The sequence below is a fragment of the Salvia splendens genome, chromosome 22 (genome assembly GCF_004379255.2).
Source record: "Salvia splendens isolate huo1 chromosome 22, SspV2, whole genome shotgun sequence".
Classification (NCBI taxonomy): domain Eukaryota; kingdom Viridiplantae; phylum Streptophyta; class Magnoliopsida; order Lamiales; family Lamiaceae; genus Salvia; species Salvia splendens.
Window position 1 is genome coordinate 22,747,430 of NC_056053.1, and position 17,701 is coordinate 22,765,130.

General features: G+C 37.2%; 3 protein-coding genes across 4 annotated transcripts; 2 read left to right on the forward strand and 1 right to left on the reverse strand.

Annotated features, from left to right (window-relative positions):
* The first annotated feature begins 2,487 nt into the window (after nucleotides 1–2,487).
* Nucleotides 2,488–7,158, forward strand: LOC121785909 (syntaxin-132-like). The gene is made up of 13 exons (XM_042184391.1): nucleotides 2,488–2,703; nucleotides 3,402–3,503; nucleotides 3,666–3,722; nucleotides 4,590–4,638; nucleotides 4,916–5,004; nucleotides 5,092–5,165; nucleotides 5,549–5,591; nucleotides 5,677–5,737; nucleotides 5,836–5,861; nucleotides 5,939–6,016; nucleotides 6,340–6,420; nucleotides 6,608–6,673; nucleotides 6,756–7,158. Exons 1-13 carry the CDS (start codon nucleotides 2,683–2,685, stop codon nucleotides 6,927–6,929), a joined length of 921 nt encoding a protein of 306 aa, XP_042040325.1. The 5' UTR covers nucleotides 2,488–2,682; the 3' UTR covers nucleotides 6,930–7,158.
* A 2,773-nt stretch (nucleotides 7,159–9,931) lies between these two features.
* Nucleotides 9,932–13,166, forward strand: LOC121786335 (EEF1A lysine methyltransferase 1-like). Its single transcript, XM_042184952.1, has 4 exons — nucleotides 9,932–10,332; nucleotides 10,916–11,074; nucleotides 11,764–11,845; nucleotides 12,740–13,166. The coding sequence occupies exons 1-4, from the start codon at nucleotides 9,973–9,975 to the stop codon at nucleotides 12,889–12,891; spliced, it is 753 nt and encodes a 250-aa protein (XP_042040886.1). The 5' UTR covers nucleotides 9,932–9,972; the 3' UTR covers nucleotides 12,892–13,166.
* A 10-nt stretch (nucleotides 13,167–13,176) lies between these two features.
* On the reverse strand, nucleotides 13,177–17,342 carry LOC121786334. Of its 2 annotated transcripts, XM_042184951.1 has the most exons (10): nucleotides 17,064–17,342; nucleotides 16,688–16,727; nucleotides 15,809–16,006; nucleotides 15,281–15,406; nucleotides 15,048–15,194; nucleotides 14,537–14,698; nucleotides 14,125–14,241; nucleotides 13,931–14,044; nucleotides 13,546–13,735; nucleotides 13,177–13,406 (listed from the first exon to the last, which is right to left on the reverse strand). In XM_042184951.1, the coding sequence occupies exons 2-9, from the start codon at nucleotides 16,706–16,708 to the stop codon at nucleotides 13,595–13,597; spliced, it is 1,026 nt and encodes a 341-aa protein (XP_042040885.1). In that variant the 5' UTR covers nucleotides 16,709–16,727; nucleotides 17,064–17,342; the 3' UTR covers nucleotides 13,177–13,406; nucleotides 13,546–13,594. The 2 variants fall into 2 exon arrangements, with proteins under 2 accessions (XP_042040885.1, XP_042040884.1); XM_042184950.1 differs by having other exon boundaries at nucleotides 13,177–13,735.
* Between the last annotated feature and the right edge of the window lie 359 nt (nucleotides 17,343–17,701).

Below are 17,701 nucleotides of genomic sequence, written 5' to 3' on the forward strand. Positions count from 1 at the left end.
AAATATTATCAACTTTACTCAATAAATACAGTATAAAAATTTAACTTCAACACACACAATGACATTATTTTGATAAAAATAATATTAAGTGTTTTGCGTCTCCAGCATCGTTTTTCTAAAAGTTGGGGACTTCTAGAGTAAGCTAAAAGTTTGAGTTATTTTTAAAAATGTGCTATTAACCTTTATTACCTTTTTTCTAAAACGACATCATTTTACGATGAGGAGGAAAATTTCTCTCAAACTGTGGCAAGATAATTATATTTTCATCATAAGATTTTGTATAGCCGGACATCTTATAGAAAATGCAAGAAGTTTGAGACATTTAATGAAAATACAAAAGGTCAGGAACCTTTTTTGGAATATGCTCGAAATTGATTTGATAAAAAACTATTAACTCTAAAGTTGTATACCAAATCCAAATATTTCGAAATATTTTAACGGCTATAAACTAAAATACGATCTTCTAATTGCAAATTATTATAATCATAATAAATTTTTGTGCAGCTCAATTTTCCATGTTACTCGTACTTATCAAAGTTAGAATTACATGTGAATTTGTAATACTCGAAATTAATGTCTATACATAAGATCATGTTTATCAGCAACCCGCAACCCAACCCAACCATCAACTTTTTCAATATTTAATTTATTTCTATCTCCTCCACATCATCTTCCACATCTTTAATATTCATCCAACCCAACCACACATATTTTCATAGTTTATCAATGACCACCTAACCACACTATTATATATATTTTTTATATATTTTTTAATACTATTATTATTACATGAAATATTTATTATTGTAAATTTATCGAAAAACGTAATAAATGACAAACTAAAAATTATAAAAACAAACAAATAAAATACATAAATTACAATAAATCAAATACGAAATTGAAAATACATAATTGGTGCCCATACATAAGATGAAAACTAAACATTCAATTGCAATTGCCGAATTTTGCCCATATATGCTCTACCAAATCGTTTAGCAGAGTTTTGTGAGCTTCTCTGTTTTGAAGCTGGGCTTTATTTTTCATGTAAGAAGCTAGACTCGCAATCCTATTCGTGGAATATATGAAATCATTATTCGCATCTCCATCATCAAAGCTAGGGAAATAATCTTGAGAAGGGTTAACATTTTGGGAAGGGTTGAAGTTTTGAAAAGGGTTGAAGTTTTGGGAATCGGAGAATATATTATTCTCATCATCCTCCATAGCTAGCAACAAAGGAAACTAAAAATATGAAATTCTATTAAACAATAAGGATTATAGGAGGAGAAAAGATGATATTTTTGCGTGTGCAAAACTATAGCAAATGTGGTCTCTATTTATAGAGGAAGAAAAATTATGAATTTTGGTATAATTTTTATAATTTTTTAATATAATATATTAAAGATATATTAATTATTAAAAATAATAATATCAACCAATGAAATTGTGTCATTTGGCACAATCTCATTGGCTGAGTGGTGAAAGAGGAGGAGAGACCGCAGGGTCTGTTTGAAGAGAAAGGGAGACTTGGGTCGAAGAGAGATCATATATTGCATTTATATTTTTTTTTAATTAAATTTCCTACGTGGCAGTCGACCTCAAATGCCGATAAACATGGTCTAAGTATCATAAAACTAATGATCTTGATTACCATTGCAAATTGTTTCAATGTTTTTGTCTAACCTTATGAAGTAAGAAATCAATCAATCCCGCCGTCCTGCTAAGATTTATTGAGATTATTTTACTCGATGATGCAATATATACAGCCAACATTTGTCTCTTGTGGGTTGGCAATTGGTCACTGATTGAATTAGTAAATAAAATAATAATTTTACAATAAAGTATTGAATTGCCAAACCGATCAACATATATCCCCTACCGGTGGAGATCGATCTGAAATATTAGTTGTCTTGGGCTCCACCTTCAACCATTTATTGCTTTCTTTCTCATCATAGTTATAATATTATTAAAAACGACAATAAAAGTTAATTTTACGACTAAATTTGATTCCCTTTACGATTTAAAATTACAATCAAGCGTACATAGAAACATGATGCAATATTACGAGTTTATTACTTTAATGGAGCAAAAATATTAGTACGTGTCAGTTCCATAAAATTAAACACCTTTAAGATGACATAGATTTTGATATGGAATTGCTAAAGCATAAGAAAAAAAAGTAACTAATATTATTAATAAAGAATGAAATTTATTTTATTAGAAAGAAAAAATGTCAAAAATAAAAATAACTATTTTTATGGTACAATTAAAAATGGAAAGAGAGTTTTAGTTTTATAGGAGTAGAACTTTATTAGCATATTCAAACTGTTTTGCTCTTTTATTTTAGGAATTATTTTTACTTTTTATGATGCATTAAAATCAAATTAATTACGAGAATAGAAAGTCAAAAACAATTTATTACACACCAAATGCCACCTAATTAAATTAGCTTAAAAAAGGATTGAAATTGAAATTGAAATTAAACAAAACCTTCACACCTTTCACACAGTGCTGTCCCTCTCTCTCTCCTCCAACCCGCGTGGGAAAAAAGTTGCAAATAGAAAAGCACAAAAATCAAGGACGAAGTAGAGAGAGAAAGTGAGATAAGGGAGCCAGAGTCGGAGAGGAAGGAAATCTTTCGTTAAATCTATTTTCTCTCGAATCCAGAATCCTGCGGCCTCCACAATGAATGATCTTTTGTCGTCGGTGAGTGTTTTTGCCCCTTTTTGAATGCCTGATTGCTAATTGATCTGTTATCAATTGGTGAAATTGAAGAAATTGCTGGTTTTGGAAATCTTCAATGTCAATGCACTAGCTTTTAGCAGCTGAATTTTAAAATTGCTGAAGATTTTAGTTGAAAATTGAAGGCAGAAAAAGTTGGGATTGCTTATGACTGGAATCAGAGCTGTAAATTGAATTTGATTTCCTTTCATATGTGTGCAACTTTAGCTCCATCTTTGTTCGATTGTTTAGCATACATTGGTGGAAACTTGAATTACTATGAAAGTTCAGAACTTGATCACTTCTTGTGGGAGAAGAATAGAAGATCCATTGTGGCCAAACTATTGGACTAGAATTTGGGAATTGGGTAGATGACTTTGAGAAAATATTTTGATAGAATTGCTTATCTAATCATATTCAAAGTATTTGATCCATGTGAAATCATTCCTTATAACAGCTCTTACACGTATCATTAATTTGATCAGGAACTACACCACTGCTCTTGAAACTATAGTAAAATTGTAAAACCTGTCTCTTTTTCATGATTGCTTGTTTTTACAGTGTCCAGCCCTAATTGTTAAATATTGTTGCTTTAGTACTCGTAATGTGGCCTATGTTACATTTGTTTGTGAAAAATGTAATCCTGAAATTATTTGTTTGTTCTTCTTGTGCAACCTTTGCAGGATTCATTTGCGTCACGGGACCAAGGAAATAGAAATGGTGATATAGAAATGGGAATGGAGAGACAAACGAACGACCAGGGCTTGGATGATTTCTTTAAGCAGGTGACTGCCACCAATCACAATAATGCTTGAGATGATCACTAGAAGGAGTTTTTTCATTACTATTTACATGCTTACTAAATGCCGAAGTACCTTATACTATGATCAATGAGTTGGTACTTATTTTAGTATGAGACTTATTTGTATCTTATGTTGGATTGACAGGTTCAGGAGATTGAGAAACAATATGAAAAGCTCAATGCCCTACTGAGAAAGCTTCAGGTTTGTACTGCTATTTACCTTTTCTTGTTTCTTAATTGAAATCACATGGTTAAGAATAAGATGAACTTCTCATGTCCTTTTGTTCTTTTAGAACAGCTAATAAATGGAACAAGTGATAAAATGCTTGTAGAGAGCTATACAATTTCCAGCCTAGAATATTTAAACTATCCTTCTCGTGAAGTGTGGCTGTGACATGGGTTTATCCAACTTCAAAGATTCCATCCTCAGATGAAGTCATTTATCTGATTGCATAGGATTCTCTTTGCTTTTCCTGTTTTACTAGGTCAGTGTAGCTATATCACATATGCTATTATTATGGTGTGACTAGTAACTAGTTTGACTGAGTAGTGATTGCTTAGATGTTTTCCCCAGAGACTATCATTGGTGTAAGTTCTACTCATCTATCCGTTTTGCCACTCTAGTTGTTCTGTAGAAATTGTTCCATTCAAGTGTATTTCCTGAAACAGCATCTCCTTACTTAGTTACTCTAGCACTTAAAGTAATGTTTTGATGCCAACAGATATCAGCCATAATGTTCTTATAACTCTCATATATTGCTTATGTTGTCTAAATCTCCGTCATCACAAGTGACTTTCATCTCTTCGGGATGGGGTGGAAGTCATTGAGACTAAATTCTGAACTCCAAAATCCTGCATCATTTGCATAGGAGTGGATACATGCATGTGGAATTTTCACAGATCTATTGATATGTGTTGACTGTTATAGATTCGTTGAATGTGTATGCGACTTTATTCTGCTGTATCTTCCTATGGGACATGCTAAATGGTAGTAAAGGTGTCTGAGCATAGAAATTCTCGTGATATTACCATTTAAACTCTAATAATATTCATCATCGTTCAACTGCAGGATGCTCATGAGGAATCAAAGGCTATTACCAAGGCTGCTGCAATGAAAGGTACCCTATTTTTTACTAGAACATATTGCAGGTGTACTTGATTAATTTTCCGTTGTTTCTGAAGCATTATGTTTTCTAAATTTACATACCAGGACTTTAACATATCTATCTACATGAGCAACTCAATTCTCTAATTAATTTTATGAACCTTTCTAATTTGTTGGGCTTTTTATCAGCTTATAGGTTGCATCAGCTTTTTAGCTCATCTTTTTCCTTGTTTGTTTGTTTTTTCTTGTGCTCCTGTGCCTTTTATCACTAAAATTTCATAACCCTGTAGCAATCAAGAAGCGAATGGAGAAGGATGTTGATGATGTAGGAAAAATTGCCCGCACAATTAAATTAAGAATTGAGGAACTTGACAAAGAGGTAAAGAAATGTGCTGCAGGTCTCATTTTGGTTTACTTACTGAGTTTTTCTAGTTCTGAGTGATTGTTATTTTCATGTGTTTTATAGAATTTAGCCAATAGACAAAAGCCTGGATGCGGAAAAGGATCAGGCGTAGACAGATCAAGAACAGCTACAACAGTGTAATTTGCACACTCCTTTTCTCTATCCTGGCTATTATTGAATCATAAGTAGCTGACATGCCATTCTATATTTGAGTACCTCACCCTTTCATTTTGAACCAAGAGTAACTATTCTTTAGTAAGCTTGAATCTCAATCGATATAATAAAATTATCATTCTTTAGGTTAACTACTCGAGTATGTAAATCATTAATGCTTGATATTTACCTAATACAGAAAAATGCCGGATTTTCTTGGATTCAATTATTGTCTAGTACACAAGTACTCTGTAACATTCTGCATGTGATAGTTTTTTTCTAATCCGTCTATTATTAGTATAAATTATATCCAATAATAATTGAAAAGGTGAAATTTTATTTCTCATTGGTTAATGGTTGAATGCAGAGCTATGAAGAAGAGGTTTAAAGATAAAATGTCTGAGTTTCAGGTACATTAGACACACTATTATGTCTCCATATTGCAAAAATTTCTAATTTTCCTAAATCTAATTTTTTGCTTTAAGTACTCTGCAGACCTTAAGAGAGAATATACATCAAGAGTACCGTGAAGTAGTTGAGCGGCGTGTATTCACAGGTTTCAATGCTTGCTTACAAACAAATATTTTGCATTAATATGCCACCTCTCTTAAATTGTAGTAATAACTAGTTTGATGGTTGTCGTGTTCCTTCCAGTTACTGGCACCCGGGCTGATGAAGAGGTGAAGCCAGTTGTTTCATAATTTCCATAGAATCATGTATTAATATGCTATTCATTTATTTAAACCATCTATCGCAGACAATTGATCAATTGATAGAGACCGGAGACAGCGAGCAGATTTTTCAGCATGCAATCCGAGAACAAGGCCGAGGCCAGGTATGTTCCTAATTCGAAATTTTGTCCTCTGTTTTCTTCTGCTCGATTTTCTACTTATTTGATTTATTATCTTTTTGTTGTTTCATATTGTTATCTCATTGTTTTTATTGATACATTTATCAATACTTGCAATCATTCCATAACTATTCAGCATGTAGAAAAAAAGAGGTTGATGGGGATCATTCTGATTACTTGAGTTAATGTGTAGCTTAACTTTTTTGAGTAAAACATAACACACACACACACAATTAATAACCATCATGTCAAACTCTAATGGCTGCATCCAGTTATGCTTATTCATGCCAACATTATCATACCTGCAGATAATGGATACACTTGCTGAAATTCAAGAGCGCCATGATGCCGTTAGAGACTTAGAGAAGAAGCTTCTAGATTTGCAACAGGTAAAGTGGTTATTGTGATTATTGTTTCTGTACATACAACATATACACTTCATTGTCAGGTTTTGCATTTTGGGTGGTTCCCGATATCATTTTAAGTCGATCCTTGTTGAGCTTTATCTAGTTCATACATATTTTCTGCTTATTCGTATAAGAGTTAATATTGTTGCATTATACTCTCATTGTGCAGATATTCCTGGACATGGCGGTTCTGGTGGATGCTCAAGGCGACATGCTCGATAACATAGAGTCACAGGTACCCTTAACCCTAGTGCCTTAACTAATATTCTTGAAACTGTAGTTCAACGTAATGGATCCTTCTCCACCCTATCTCCCAGGTTTCATCAGCAGTAGACCACGTGCAGTCGGGTAATACTGCCCTGCAGAGAGCGAAGAGTTTGCAGAAGAACTCAAGGAAATGGATGTGTATTGCAATCATGATCCTTCTCATTATCGTAGTGATCGTCGTAGTAGGTGTGCTTAAGCCATGGCAGAACAAGAACGGTGCTTAGCTCTCTCCCTCTCCATGTCGAAGTGTATTGTATAAATACCAGAAAAACCTAAAAAAAGTGAGTATTGACTATTGAGAATTGATTTATTTTCTACAAACAATGGTGCTTATTCTTTTTTTACTTATGAATTGATGAGGACTTGAGCTTCTGTGTATTTACTATTTAGCCATCGTGTAGTTTGTTGTTTGTATTTATTATCTTATATACAAACCATACTCATTTTTCTCTAGTTTTTTATCGATTGTTTTCTTGAGGTGATGATCGAAGCTATCTCGATATTTAATAATCTTATCAATTCCATTTTGGGAGAATTTGTTTTGTAATTGTATCACTTTTATTCTAGGTTTTCTATTTTACAATTTTTATAAAAAGTAAAGCTTGATTGAAATTATAGAGAAAATCAATAAATAGAACTTTGATTTTTATAAAAAATTGTAAATCTATGAATGTCAATCATAATTTTAATGTATTCAAATCTAATTTAATGTAAAAAGCAAAATAAACGATACTAAACGTGTAAACAAGATGTTCACATTAGCTATATGGTAGTATGGCTGCGTTAAAATGCTAATTTTTCTTAAATTGTTGACTCATCAATGTAGTTTATTAAAAATGTCACCACAATTACATTACAATGTCAACACATATTTGTGTTGACATTTAAATATAAATGTCAACATAATATATTAAAATATCAACTTAAGTTTATGTTGACATTTCAGTATTACCGTGTTGACATTTTTAAAACATAGCATTGATGAGTTAGCAAATTAACAATTTAAGAAAAAATTAGTTAATAATTTAAGAAAAGTTAGCAACGGATCACACCGGTATTATATGTCACTCCTCAAATAACTATAACAAAATAACTTCTAAAATGGTTAAAAATTGTTATTAATTTAACTTTACATTAAAGTATCTAACTACTAGTTTTATTTGTTAATAACTAAATTTAATTACGCCCTTGAATATTAAATTTAGAGCATCCACAATAGTGGACGAGCCGGCGGACAAGCGACCGGCGAGCCGCTCGTCTGTCGCGCTCGTCCACTATTGAGACCGGCGTCCCACTCACGGACGAGCTAGACGGACGACCCCTCATCCGTCGGTTTTTGCGCTCGTCCGTCGCGGTGTCCGTCGTCTCGTCCGCTATTGTGGGCGCCCGACGGACGACCTCACGGTCGAGAGCAATTTTTTATTTAAAAAAAACTCTATATATACGGCTCGTTTCGGTTCATTTTCATTTGCACCACTTGTATTAACGAGTTTCTATCTCTCTACTCTCATTTCTATTCAAGATAAATGGAGCACCAAGACAGCGACTCCCCAGCCACTAGCGAAACACAAACACCCTCGTTCCCGGTTGGAAGTGGAACGGGCGTCCAGATGCCGGGGATGATGCCCCAGATGTTGGGGATGATGCCACAATACTATAACATATACGCTTGGCCCCAGATGCCAGGGATGATGCCCCAAATGGCGGGCATGAGTGCCGGCACGACCAGATGAGCGGGATGATGCCGGGGGATGATGACCCAGATGAGCGGGATGATGCAGGGGCAGCCGGCCACTGGTGGGTCGCCCGAGGACAATGTCTATCGCCCCACTACTAATTTCTTTACACGGGCGTCCCAGACCTGTACTCGACTGGAGTCTCAGTATACTTCTGCTGAGACTTTCTCACTGGAAGAGTTAGGTCTATCTCCGGTAAGGGTGCCTCCCACTGAGAGTCCACCGGCTGCAGGCCATCGGGGTGGTTCGAAGAAGGGCAAGGGTAGAGGCAGGGGCCGCGGCAAGGGCAAGTGGGTGGCGGGTGAGTCCTCGCAGTCGAGGGCTGAGGTGGATGACGACTACGAGGAGACAAGGCGGACCGTGTGGAGTGAGGAGGAGTGTGTGGCTTTGTCAAAAGCATCGACAACATGTAGAAACGCATCTCCCAAGCCTATTGTTCGTTTAAACCGGCGGATGGAAGGTATCACACGGCTGAAGAGTGCCGGAAGACATGGGACCGACTGAAGACCGTTGTCTCCCGATTTGCCTGCATATACGAGAACAACGGGCGCATGCTTACCAGCAGATGGCGATGACGGAGTTCCCCGAGCGTGGCAAGCACGACACGTTTAACCACTGGGACTCCTATGTGGTGTTGATGGAGTCGACAAAGTTTCGGGGGGTGTCACCCCTGGTTGGCCGAAGCGGCAGAAGATCAACTCCAGGGGCGACTACAGCAGTAGCGCCGGCTCCACCGAAGATATCCCGAGTCATCCCTCGTTTAACCGCCGCCGCCGCCGTCGCCACCCGATTGGGCAAAAGACGGCGATGCGGGCGTCTAGGGGAGCCGCCAGCCGTGGGTCCAGGAGGTCCAATCGCAGCCCCTGCAGCATTCCAGCCGACCCCCGAGTTCTCCCGTATTGCCCATATCCAACATCATACGAACATGATAGAAACCATCAAGGAGTGGAGAGCGACCGATGACCTCATACACAAGGAGATGCTGCAGGGAGTCATCGACTTGATGAGGCGTGATGCTGGGCTCACCCATCAGTGGTGGGGGAGCATCTGGGCACTCTGACGCCGCTGCGACTGGCCTAGGGGATGAGGAGGAGTGAGAGGGGGGCCGCGTGTGTCAAAGCTTGGGGATGGTTTTTTTTATTTTCTCTTTGAACTATGTATTTTTTATTTCACTATGTATTTTTTTTAATTATATAAAATGTTTGCATTTTCTCCGTATTCGTGTCGAAATTTTAATTCTGTATTTAAATTTCGTATATAAAATATGAAATTGTGTTGTTGGGATGTCCTAGTACTTGTCCTAGTGCTAGTCCACTATTGTGAAGTGAGAAGTCTTTATGACGTGGCAGTGAGATGAGAAGTCCTTATGACGTGGTATGAGGTGTTTTTGGGAAGTTTTAGTGCTAGTCCGTGGGAAAGTCCTTGCGATTGTGGAGGCTCGTATATAGAATGCTAAAAATAAATTGAAAAACCTACAGATCGCAGTCCCAATAAAGCCTCCACTCTTCTCACCGTCTCTCTTCCCCGGAAAATGACGTCTACCGACGGAAACCTCGTTAAAGAACCCAAAGCTTCCTTAAACGACACCGTAGTTGTTAATAGCGTTAGCGCAGATGAAGAAGACGATATTCCGATGTTGAGCTCTCTCACTCTGGAAGCGCTCAAGGAGTTCCTTGCAGAACAGAACCAGGCTGCCGCCGCCGCCGAAGAAGCTGTAGACGCAGACGGGGAGGAGGTGTCGCTGGTAACGGAGAATTGGAATCTCAGTCAGTTCTGGTACAACCGCCAAACTGCCGAAACCATCGCCGCCGAGGTCGCCGCTCTCTCTGAAACGCTCATTTCCCCTCGCGTCGTCTGCATTGCTTGTCCTACTCTTTACGCCTATCTCAAGGTAGCGTCTCCGTCATCGCTTGATCCGTGTGTGTTAGAATCGAAATGTTTTTTGTTCTGTGCATATATTCACCTTCTTCATTTGAAATCAATAGAGATCCTTATCGAATGGAATGACTATTAACACAAGGAAGGAATGGATAGGGTTTATGATTTACTAATTCCATAGCACAGCGTACAATACGAGCTCGTCGGAAATGCTTCCATGTTGATTGTCTCACTTGGAATCGAAATGTTTTTTGTTTTGTGCATACTTTCACCTTCTTCATTTGAAAGTAATAGAGATCATTATAGAATGGAATGACTATTCTGAATTCTCACAAGGAAGGAATGGCTAGGGTTTATGATGTACTAATTCCTAAGAACAGAGCAAAATAAGAGCTCGTTTTGCATATGCTTTCCTGTTGATGGTCTCACTTGGTAGTTAGGTTCACGCCTTTCTCGTGTAGCTATCGTAAATGATATATCATGATTTGAAAGTATTGAGAAAGTTCGATTAGTGTGCGTTATTATAGATATTTCAAGAGTTTCTATTCAGTTTTCAATTACCTGCAATTTAACCGGACGACATTCGGGATTTTCAGAAAATTGTTCCGGGAATACCAGCGCAGCTTCTTGAGTTCGACAAAAGGTTCGAGCAATACGGGGATGACTTCACTTTCTATGACTATAACCAACCGGAGGATCTTCCGTCGTCGTTGAAGCACTCGTTTCCAATTGTAGTAGCAGATCCTCCTTACCTGGTATATGTCATTTTCCTCGTGAATTCTTTTATGCATTGAGGCTGAATTATTAGGAGAATGTCACTTACGAATTGGAAGATCTTTGGACATGTTTTTGTATGATTAATTGTGTTGTAGACGCTATCCTCACTTTTGGTAGGATTCATGTGAAGCGTCATCTGAAATAAGACTATATGGAGTTGTAGTAATAACTAACCAGGGTAAACAACTTTCTTGGGTCTAATTGTTGAAATGTGTTTGGTTTGAGGAATCTGTCAGTTTGGAATGTGGGATATAGTTTGAAAGGATTTTAAAACTAATCAAATTGGAGTTATTTCCAAAACCATCTAGTCACTTTAACAATAGGTTTGAAATGAAGCATTCCATATGGATGTTCGATTTTGAATCAAATCTTTCAAACCAGCCGTAATGTGAATGATATTTTTCTCTAGCTGATGTTATGTTTTGTCTCTTTACCGATTCTTTATTAATCATTATGGAGATGGATAAAACTTGTCTTCTGCAGTTTTGTTCTCAGTTTGAGTGTTTAACTTTCTTATTTCCTATTGTTGAGATGTGTTTTCATTGTTTAACTTTCTTATTCAGTTAGTAGTATCAAACTTGAATTTGGCTTCTAACTAGTTTGGCCATGACGTTTGGAGCAAACTTAATTTTTGATGTAATTCAAGAACTAATGATTCTATTAACAGAGCAAGGAGTGCTTGGAGAAAATTGCGGAAACTGTTAAGTTTCTATCTAAACCAGGAGAAAGTTACCTACTATTACTTACAGGTAATCTTTCGACTCTCATTTTATTTCGTTGAAAATTTTCAGATGTGGAAGTTGGATATGTTCCTTGTTGGGATTCAATACGCACAAGACTTTCACACACTCAGGTGAATCACACACACACTCACAGTTGTATGATAACTCACAATGCAGAAGAACACACACTCACACTTAGAGTATCGAAGATGGTAATCTTGGAGAGAAAACTTGAAAACTCTTTATTGATTTTCACTTCTCACTACGTACATGGTTTTGAGCTATTTAAAGCTCTACAATCAAGTAGCAACTGCTACTAACTAACTACAAGAAGAATCAAGAAAGCAAGAAGAATAACTGCTACATCTCGGCTAACTAACTGCTGCTCCAACGGCTAGTTTCTCTAGGCCGAACTTCCTTCTCGGTTCAAGACCGAACTGTTGCTTCTTCTTTCTCGGCTCAAGACGAACTCTATTCTTGACTCAAGACCGAACTTTCTTTTCGGCTCACAACCGAGCACTCTCTTCGGCTCACAACCGAGCTCCCTTCTCGGTTCACAAACCGAACTCCTTTCTCGGTACACAAACCGAACTCCTTTGCTTCTCGGCTCAAGACCAACTGTCTTCTCGGCTCAAAGCCGAACTCAAAGCCGAGCTCAAAGCCGAGCTTCCTTCTTCTTCTCTTCTTCTTCCAACTGAAATGAGCACTCCATTATTACATTCCTCACAAACGCAATTCAAGTCCTAAGCTTTTGGATTTTCGATTTTGTCTTGTCCTTGTAAACAATGTTGAATCCCATCTGTGATGTTCTTTACATATGAATGGAAAATTTTATTTTCTGCCATTGAATGGCCATCTTAAAATTATGAAAGTGGGACTGTGGGAGGATAGAGTTTGATGTTACTAAACTCTTTTGTATAGGTGAGGTGCAAACAATGTTGGCTGCCGAGCTCTTAGGATTGCGTCCATGTGGTTTTCAACCTGAGCACTCCAGCAAACTTGGTAATGAGTTTAGGCTTTTCACCAGCTATGATCCCGGAGTAAGGCTCGGTGGATGGCAACACGATATATAGGACCTTTGTGCCTCTCCTCGCTTGTGATGTCGTAGTTGATACTGTTGTTGTAAGACTAAAGTTTTAATTTATTATTAGGAGAGAATTTTTCTTGATATCTTTTCTTCAGTCCAAAATTTTGCAGGTTTCTTTGGATAAGTTATTTGGGACCGTGAGTGTGTGGATAATGATTATATTTAGGCTGACTTCGAGTCGATGTCAATTCAGATCTCTTACCATAAACTGTAAAATACATTTATATTAGTGGCAAGCTTATAAAACTCTGTATTCTGTTATACACCAATGTGAAAAGCTTACAATGATAGTTTCTTTACTGAAAAATGGTACATGTAGTCTTTCTCTCTCTGTTAGGAGATGTGTTTGAATTTTCTATTTTCCGTACAAAAAGAACTCGAAATCTAGGGAAAGAAGGGAAAATATTTGAACAACAAATTCAGTTCTCCAGTGGTCGGTCGCATTGGCAGATGTTTGAAATGAGACAAGGCCAACAACACCGATGAGCTCGGACATTCTACCTAAGGAAGGGGAATTTCGAATCTGACTATTAGTATGTGGTCCAAGTCGAAAGTTGGATGCTGAGGTTGATACAAGAGTTTCTGAAGTTTGGCTTCCAAGAGTTGTGAAATCTAGAGTATGGGCAACATGAGCTCGTACCTGCTGGGAATCTAACAGGTTCAGCCCGGTGATTTGGATTGCGGCATTGTTATGGCTGGACATGTGCTGTACTGCCAGAATACGGGGCTGCACCTGCCGGCAATGGAGCTGGTGCTTGCTCGGATTTTTTTCTTTTGTTTTTGCGAGCAAAAAATAACCTCGTCCTTTCAATTTTCTTTGCGGACCTTGCCTGTGGAAAAGAGTCCATGCTGTGTTAGCTGATTACTCACATTTAGTGTGTCATGAAGCAATGTCAGAGGCTTAATAGCACACCAACAAAAATTACACAGTATTCTCAAATGCCCACAAACACACATATATACATATACAGACACATATTAAGAAGAGAGAGGGAGAATAACTTCTCAATGCTTTTATAACAAACCTTTCTCCCGAGGCGCTGTTTTGGGGGGCACTGCGTTGAGGAATGACCCCTCTCTTTGCATTTGTGGCAAAATAGCTGGAAATCAAAGGGAAGTATATTCGATTTCGTGCATTCCTGCAAAAACAAAAGCATATAGTTGGGCAGTCAGAAGTAATTAGCAAGGATTGATATGTTTACAAGTTGATAAGGCATACCGGACCAAAATGGCCAGGCTGCCCACAACGGTAGCATGAAGCTTTATTTGGCCACTCCTCTTTGTTATCAACACAGTAGAGATGACCAGGCTGCTTGCAAATATAACACTCGATAGCCTGTTGAAGATTAACTATTACAATTAAACCTTAAAAAGTAATTTGAAGCTTGCTAGCATTAGGATAATCACACAGTTGCGACCTTGCAAGAAATGCATTTTTTTTCAACATCCGCTCTTAAAAGAATGAAGGCAAAAGTTGACTGAATATTCAGAAAATAACAGGCAGAAGCTATATTATTTTGTTACTTTAACAAGAATTCCTAACAGAAACAGAGAATGAGGGAACATCTGTGGTTATATAATTTTAGTAATAATAACACTGTATAAGTATAAGAAAATACAGTGTTACCTACCTTGAGATCTTCAGGGTCATAGTTTTGGGTACACGAAAACATGTCGTGGCCTGTATTTCCACATCTTAAACATGGAGTTGGGGTGCTATCCAGTTCACTGTTTTTATTTGGGCAATCTTTCATCAGATGGCCCTTTCCAGAGCAAACGATGCACACATTGGCCTGCCAATCCAAGAAGGCGGAAAATGAATCATGGAACTGTCTTCCAGCAAACAACTTTTAGCATTGTTATGGACATCTAGACGAGCATGTATGTTGAGTGTTGAGGCGCACGGCTGTAAATCATGTATAGTTATTGATATTTTCAGTGCCTAGAGATGGTTTTTCAAATAATAAAATCGATCTCAAGCTAGCTAAGGATGTAGAAGTAAAGCAATATATTTCTTGACATATTTGAACAAGTAATTTTTGCTGAAACATTTAAGAATTCGGTAATGGAAACAGGTCTACAAAGGTAAAACCAATCACTGTAAAGTAAGAACTCCTAGAGCATGTTTTAGAGAAAAATGACCTTTTTGCAGTTATTTCCTGAATGGTCGATGTCACCACAAATATAGCATGATTTGTGCCCTTTGTTCGCTGTGCCATTGTCATCATCTTCACTGAGTTCGTTAGCTAGCCTAGTAGATTCTGGGCAGTCGAAATACCTGGGAGCTCGCTGGATCAATAAAGTCATTTGAGTTACTCAGGTTTTATAAGCTATCATGCCTTCACAAATGCATTCTAGATATCCCAGCTACTTACAAGAAGCTTTTTTAGTATCAGATTTTGCCTTCTAGCCTGTGGATTGATATCATAGTCATCCACCAGTAAGCTCGCCTTTGCATCATCACTTGCTCTTTCTGAATTGATATCATAGTCATTATTAATCTGCCATGTGTGAATTCAAATAAAGTGTCTATCAACATGAAAAACAATGGTCAAGCTTTGAAGAGTCGTAATTTAAATTAAAATGCAATTCTTATAGCCAGCAGGAGAATATTCAAGATAGTATCCTATGATCATTAACTGAGATAGCATAACTGAAAGTGAACTATTAATGATGGATATTCGAGATTCTAGATAGTTTGTGTTTATGCATAGGCTTATTGATCGCCTACAGACTATAGTGATTACTCATAAATAAATTTATAACACATATGCCACATGCAGTGTTAACAATATTCAGTAAAACTTTAGGTTCAGTGATGCATTGAAAGAGGCTTCTAGCTATAACGTAAGATGGATCATTGAAACTTGATGAGAAGTGAGCAAATTAATTCTGTTACTCACATTGCTGCCATACTCTCCAACCCTTTCTTCTTCTGTTGCCGAAGCCTGGATCACAAGCTCTTTGATGGGGTCTTCTGAAGATGATGCCAGTGAACCATACCCAATATCCACTCGCGTCACATCAGCAGCATCAACATTTTTAGCCTTCTTTGCAATTTGAGTGGTATGAGCTAAGTCGGCACTATCCAAACCGGGATCCTAAAAGGAGAAAAAGAGTCCAGAAAACATAAATAAATAATTCATGAATTTCAAACTTATTGAAATTTCCGAAAAAGCTGGAGCCTCAAGGTGAATTGATCCAGTAGAGATACATAGAAGCATTCCTTTAAACAGAAGGTAATCAGCCCTGCTGTATCATGCAAGAGAGCAGAATAACTAGATCAACTATTGCATTACTGTTTAATTAGGTCAAATCGCTACTCAGTGACTGAATTTCTAATCTATCATAGATTCATAATATTGCACTGCATCGTCATATATATTTAGGTTGACATATTATGCAAAGCTTGTTTATTAACATGTAGTGCTTCAAGCTTGGGTACTAATCTGCATTGCTTCATATAGAGAAAACCAATAAATTATGATAAAGATAAAAAATGCAAAATCACTATATCTATCTCAAGTCCGAATCATGAATATTGCGTAACTCCCTTTTCAAGTACAGGGCATCTAAGCATCAGATGGATTTTTTTATCTTCATGGTAACACAGATGGGCCAGTTTCTTGGAGCATTTCACACTTCTAAATGGAAAATTCCTACACTGATCTGGACTCTAGAGTTGCCTAATCCTCCTATTTCTTTAACACTTATTATGCAACAAACTTATGAAGATAGCATAACAATGAACCAGATTCTATCAGAGAATATATCCGACTTACGGTGTGTCCTTCAGATGCCATTTCTGTTGCTTCACTCCCCCTGAAAGAACTAAATGTTAGCCAAGATTTTATCCCTCAATTGGGGAAGAAGCAATACAATACAAGAAGACATGCAAATCTCAGGTAAATGTGAATCCAAGTAAGAGGGATTTCATGAATTTGTTCTTGCTTGTGCTATGGAAATCCACAACTTCACATTTCAGATAATGAAACAGCAAATCATCGTTGCAAAGCAATAAACAAATCACATAGTTCCCCCTTTTTCTTGAAAGAAAACAGAGAATAACAAGAATGCTGCAAGAATCAATCTATATATGAATTGAGCAAACTAAAAGGGGAAACATTAGATGGCACATTTGAATTAAGAAGGCGTCACCTAAAATCTGCAGCTGCACTTCCAAAACATCGCAAGCAAAAACTCTTTCTCCCGCAAATGTGATTCTTGATTTGAGTAACACAGACGCAGCTACGAGCTCCGCCTTCTTAGGCCGCCGGAATCATTCACCGGAGAGGGAAATAAACAGGGCGCTTTCACCCATTTTCCTCTCTGGGACGCATTTAAATACACGAGAGTGCTGGTGAAAATGCCAACGTGGCATCGACCGCGATTTTGCCTCGGTAAAAATCTGACCTTTGGTGCGCCAGTAAATCCAGGGAAAAGGGTAAATCCCAAAATCAGTTTGGCAGCATATCTATCTGTGAAACAAAATCTATCAAATTTTACTCGTAATACAATTCCAATTTCATTATGTCATCAATGTGGTTTTTTCCAATACTATTCATTCGTTTATCCAATATTAGAAAACTTTAGATTTAATATTATAGTATTTTCACAATAAATATTCGATATTTCTAGACGTATTAAATTGATGATTGAACGTGCTAAAGAATTGAAGGAACAAACGCCTACTATTCTTTTATTTAAGTGTTATATTCCTATGTATTTATTGCTTTAGTATTTGGTCTTAGTTCTATTACATAATAATCACCCTCATAATTCATTAGTTTAAAGAG